The sequence below is a fragment of the Benincasa hispida genome, chromosome 1 (genome assembly GCF_009727055.1).
Source record: "Benincasa hispida cultivar B227 chromosome 1, ASM972705v1, whole genome shotgun sequence".
NCBI lineage: Eukaryota > Viridiplantae > Streptophyta > Magnoliopsida > Cucurbitales > Cucurbitaceae > Benincasa > Benincasa hispida.
In genome coordinates this window covers 35978406-35983564 of record NC_052349.1, presented here as the reverse complement: position 1 = coordinate 35983564, position 5159 = coordinate 35978406, and the positions used below count along the sequence as shown (strand labels likewise).

The 5159-nt window shown below is 35.4% G+C and overlaps 1 protein-coding gene across 1 annotated transcript; it reads right to left on the bottom strand.

Moving 5' to 3' along the window:
• Positions 1 to 3209: 3209 nt before the first annotated feature.
• On the bottom strand, positions 3210 to 4897 carry LOC120087232 (transcription factor MYB73-like). The gene has a single exon (XM_039044149.1). The coding sequence runs from the start codon at positions 4750 to 4752 to the stop codon at positions 4072 to 4074; it is 681 nt and encodes a 226-aa protein (XP_038900077.1). The 5' UTR covers positions 4753 to 4897; the 3' UTR covers positions 3210 to 4071.
• Between the last annotated feature and the right edge of the window lie 262 nt (positions 4898 to 5159).

The following is a 5159-nucleotide window of genomic DNA, read 5'->3' as shown; positions in this document are numbered from 1 at the left end:
GAATTAGTGAAGCTGTTGCAACTGATCTGATAGGAAACTGTAGGAACTGATTCGTAGCATGATGGCAGGACAGCCTGCCCAGACTCAGGCTCAGAAGGAACCGGTGCCAGCCGAGCCGTTACGACAACCCGTCCGCAGGATAAGGACACGCAGGACCTGTCTTTGAGGCCAAACATCTGAGAGATTTCCGGAAGTATGACCCCCAACCTTTGATGGATCGTTAGGGACCCCACCAAGGTAGAATTGTGATTGTCGTCTATCGAGACAATATTCCGTTTTATGAGGTGCCTGGAAAGCACAAATTGCAATGCGCAGTCTTCATGCTGACTGGTAACGCGGCAATATGGTGGCGTTCGACAGAAAAGATGATCGATATTGGAGTGAACTTGCAACCTGGGAACAGTTCAAGAACGCTTTTATGAGAAGCACTTTTCGGCCAACACCCGATACAATAAGCAGGCAGTTCTTAAACTTGAAGCAGGGCGTTATGTCGGTGGAGGAATACGAGCAAGAGTTCGATAAGTTGTCTCTATTTCCTCCTGAGCTAGTGGCCATCGAGGCGCAAGGACTGAGAGTTTTATCTAGGGCCTGAGGAGCGGGCTGCGAGGGATCGTGCATGCCTTGGATCTCAACGTAATGCTGCGGCGCTGCGAGCCGCTGTGAGGATTGATGCCAACTCCCAGGGAGGAGGGGAATACATGAGGTCACTCGGGATGGGGACCTCTGCAGGTCAGAAAAGGAAGGCTGAGCACAAGACTCTTGAACATAAGCAGAGGGGTCAGAACACAGTGCATGCTCCACGTCAGTGGGGACAACAGAGTACCCAGGCTGGGAATGGTAGGGAGATAGACCGATATGCACCACTTGCGGTAAGCAACACTGGGGTCGTTGTTTAGCCGGCTCTGGGATTTGTTTCCGATGTGGCCAGATTTTTTTTTTTATAAATAATAAGAAAAATTCAATTTATGCAACAAATAAGATGAAAAAAAATGTGATAATTTAATTCTATCAAATTTTAGCAAATAAATAAGAACAAACTAAAACATACAATAAATTGCTTAAATTAATTGCAAAAATAAAAAGGAAAAGATAGAGAAGAAGATTTGGTCAAACTCAACCTACCCAAGCGCCTCTTGTGAATTTGAATAAAATCTTTCCGAATCTTTCCACGGATTATTCTGAATCTTTCCACGGATTAGAGCCCAACTGTTACACACCATAAAATCTTTCCGAATCTTTCCACGGATTAGAGCCCAACCGTTACACACCGCTCCTTTTTCGGGTTCAAGAGCTAACCCGATCCTTTCCACGGTTTAGGATCAAACCGAAATTTTTTAAGAACACAATACAACTCTCATTAGAGTGAATTTACAAGTTTAAGCACTCGACAAGTTTATCATCACAATACAATAACACTCTCTCAAGAATAAGATGAAAAGAAAAAAATTGGGAACTTAGAGAGAACAACAATCGAACTTTTGAGTTTTAGAGGATTATGAAATGTAAAATTTGTTGATTTAAAATTTGGAGAGGAAGATGATTTATATAGAGATGAAAAAAATTTTAGAAACCACAATTAATTTAGACCATTGGATTTTGGAAAAGAAAAATCAATGGTGGAGATTTTAAACTAAACTAGTATACAAACATAATATAATATTAAATTTCTTTTCTTTTGAAATTTATTTTCTTTTTAAAATTAATCCAAAAAATAAAAAACATACCATGTGTAAAAAACTAGCCATTAGACACAAACATAAAATAATATTAAATTTATTTTCCTTTTAATTCATTTTCTTTTTAAATTCATTCTCTTTAAAGTCAATCCAAAAATAAAAAACATACCATGTGTAAAAAACTAGCCGTTAGACACAAACATAAAATAATATTCCAGTCATATCGTCTTCGTTTTAGCTTGCATTTTCAGCAAATTTGTTAGAAATTAAACATATACTCCGTCTCCAAGGAACAATTTTGTTTTATTCAAATAAATACTTATTTGATCCACACAAAGCTAGATCTCAAACAAGTTATTTGTTCACATGTGGAAGAATTTCTATATCATGGCGATCGATGTAACAAATCATAACGACCACTTCCTATGATGAATTTGTTCGACAAACTTATTTACAAAAACATTACCAACTACAACTTCTAAAAGATTGGTACACAACATTGAGATGCCATATATATACTCTTTTTCCTTGTCCATATTCATGTCTGGTGTCTATGTAAAGACCACACCCTACCACTTTGCATATCCATAAAAATTTTACATATCGGTAGAAATCCACTTCAAATTTTCACTGAATTTTTATATTATTAATTTTTCATAATTTTAGTTAATATATATTATTATTGTATTATATTTATTTAATATTATATTTCATATCAGTGTATTCCTCAATCTCACAACATAATATATATATATATATGTGTGTTTATTATTTATAACAGACATCAAAAAATAATGTGAAATTCCTTCCATTAAATAATATATCACTTCTATAATTAAAACTCATTGGATAACTATTTAACTTATTACTTTATAAAATAAATTATTTTAAACAAAACTTCAAAATGTATTCAATTTGACTTATCAAACTATTTAATTTTGAAAATATGCATCAATATTATTTAAGAACCCTAACTCGTTAAAAATCACTTCTAATCCCTTAAACTTTCGTAAAAGTAATAATTTAATTTTTAAACTTTAATTTGTAACAATTTAATCCTCAACTTTCAATTTTATAACAATTTAATCCCTAAATTTTATTATATAATAATTTAATCTTTATATTTCAAAATTTATAATCATTTAATCCTTATTACCAAAATTAATGTTAACATTTAATAAGATTCTTGTATAAATAAATTGATAAACTAATTTGAGATTCAATATTTTTATAAAATGTAAAATCTACATCATAAAATAACTAAAATAACATCTAATTTTGACAATTTTTATAGCACGGGAAACTAAATTGTTACCTAAGAAATTAAATTATTATAAAATTAAAAATATAGAGATTAAAACTTTACTTCCATAAAAGTTAAAAGACCAAAAATATATATTTTTTTACTTTTTTAATAAAAAAATTCAAATAAAAATGACTCTAAAAAAAACAATTTTTTTTTCTCTAGCCTAACTTTAAAAAAGAAAGAATTACGAGTACAAATGGCTACAAGCTCGGGTCAAAGCCAATCACCACTCTAGCCAACATCCACCACCTCTGGTGACGGCCTCTGCCCATTTCCGGCGACCTATGTCGGCCAACACTTGCGGATTTAAAAAAATATAATTTTTTTTTTTAAATTTGAAATTTTGGATTGATAAAAAAATAGAGAACATAGAATTATGAATTTAATTTTCAAATGTTCAGTAAACAGGACTTTTCTAAATTATGTGTTTGGAGAATGTATAGCCAAAGTGATTCCCACATTGATATGTTTTCCAAATTGTTGTATAAAAACAAATAGGGCATTTACTAAAGTAACAATAATGACTTGAAAACAACTATAAGAATGGAAGCTAAATAAGCATTATAAGGTAACAAACTATGTCCCATAGTGAAGCTGGAACTTCCTTTTTTAAAAAAAAAAAAAAAAAATCACCACACAAGTGAAAATATGCACCATGTATAACAAATATTGTTTCTTCAATTTCTAAAATTTATGGTATCAATAAATTTAATAAAATGAGAAAAGGATAAAAAAATTTCCTACCAAAATTGAAGAAAAAGTGCCTATTTTAAAGTGAATCCAATGAAGATTTTGTTGAACTATGCATTTACCTCCCCTGAAAATCCTGTTGGAAACAAATTCAAAACAAAGGGAGAAAAGGAAAGAAACTGTAACAATGGAGTTTTTGAGTCCAATGTGTATAAAACAGAAGCAGCTCAAAAAACAGAGGAAGCAAATACCAAAAACAACCTGTTTCTTCTTCTTCTTCTTCTTCTTCACTTCAACCCTAATTAATTTCTTCTTCTTCTTCTTCTTCACTTCAATCCTAATTAATTTCTTCTTCTTCTTCTTCTTCTTCTTCTTCTTCTTCCTCATTCCTTAATTCCTTTACCCTGTTTTCCTAATTAATTCTTCATATTCCGCCATGTAATTCCTCACCTCTTCTTTAATCATCTTCTGCATCACACTCATGAATTCCTCACCAAAACACGCCCGTTTCTGTCTCTCTCTCTCTTCCATCCTATCCTCCGATGAAATACTCTGCTGCCGCCGCACCGGCGATAACTGATCTGTTCCTGGAAGACACAGAGTTAACCGAGTCGACGGTTCCATCTCCGTACTCGGAATCGAATCGCTCGTTTCGGATTCGGACGGACTCAAACACTGATTCAAAACCGAAACCGTCGATCCTTGACTCGTACAGTCAGTTTTCTTCTCCGTAATTGAACTGAACTTGCGTTTCAATGTCGAATTCCAGTGATTCTTGATCGCATTGTCTGTTCGTCCATTCAGAAGCCTAGCAATCGTCGCCCACTTGTTTCCGTACTTTCCGTGGGCTTCTACGATGATTTCGTCCTCCTCTGCCGTGAAAGCGCAGCGCTCCACGCCAGGACAGAGCTGATTAAACCACCGCAGACGGCAGGATTTACCTGACCGGCCGTTAATCGACTGACTGATAAGCGACCAGTTCCGAGCGCCTTGATTCTTCACTAGCATTCGCAGCAACTCGTCTTCCTCAGGACTCCATGGACCTTTCACCCGATCGATGTCCGCCTGCATAGACGCCATCGCTGATTCGATTCTTCGGTGAAATCTTATAAATAGAGAGATAGAGAGAGGTGTAAAGAAAGACCGTCGTGTGCGTCGGAGGGAGAGGAGAGGAGAGGAGAGGGACCGGCGGGGCGGTTGAGTGATTTGGGGAAGAAGAAAAGGGGAGAGGAGGGTTTATAAAGCTAAGGGTTAGGGTAACTGATAGAACCGGTTAACCGACTTGGTTAATAGGGATGATGTCAACCGGTATTGGCCAGTTGAAGGTTACTTTGTGTACGGCCAGATAACTACCACGCGGCTGCCACGTAAGGGCGTGGATCTTGGGAGATCCAAACTGAAATTTATTGTTCGTTTATGGAAAGAAACGAGGGAGAATGTCTCGGCGACAACGGAATTTATCGCGATATTTTGAAAGGATAAGTTCT

Excerpts from the sequence above, each read along its gene's own strand:
- LOC120087232 (XM_039044149.1), bottom strand. The coding sequence starts at position 4,752 with ATGGCGTCTATGCAGGCGGACATCGATCGGGTGAAAGGTCCATGGAGT.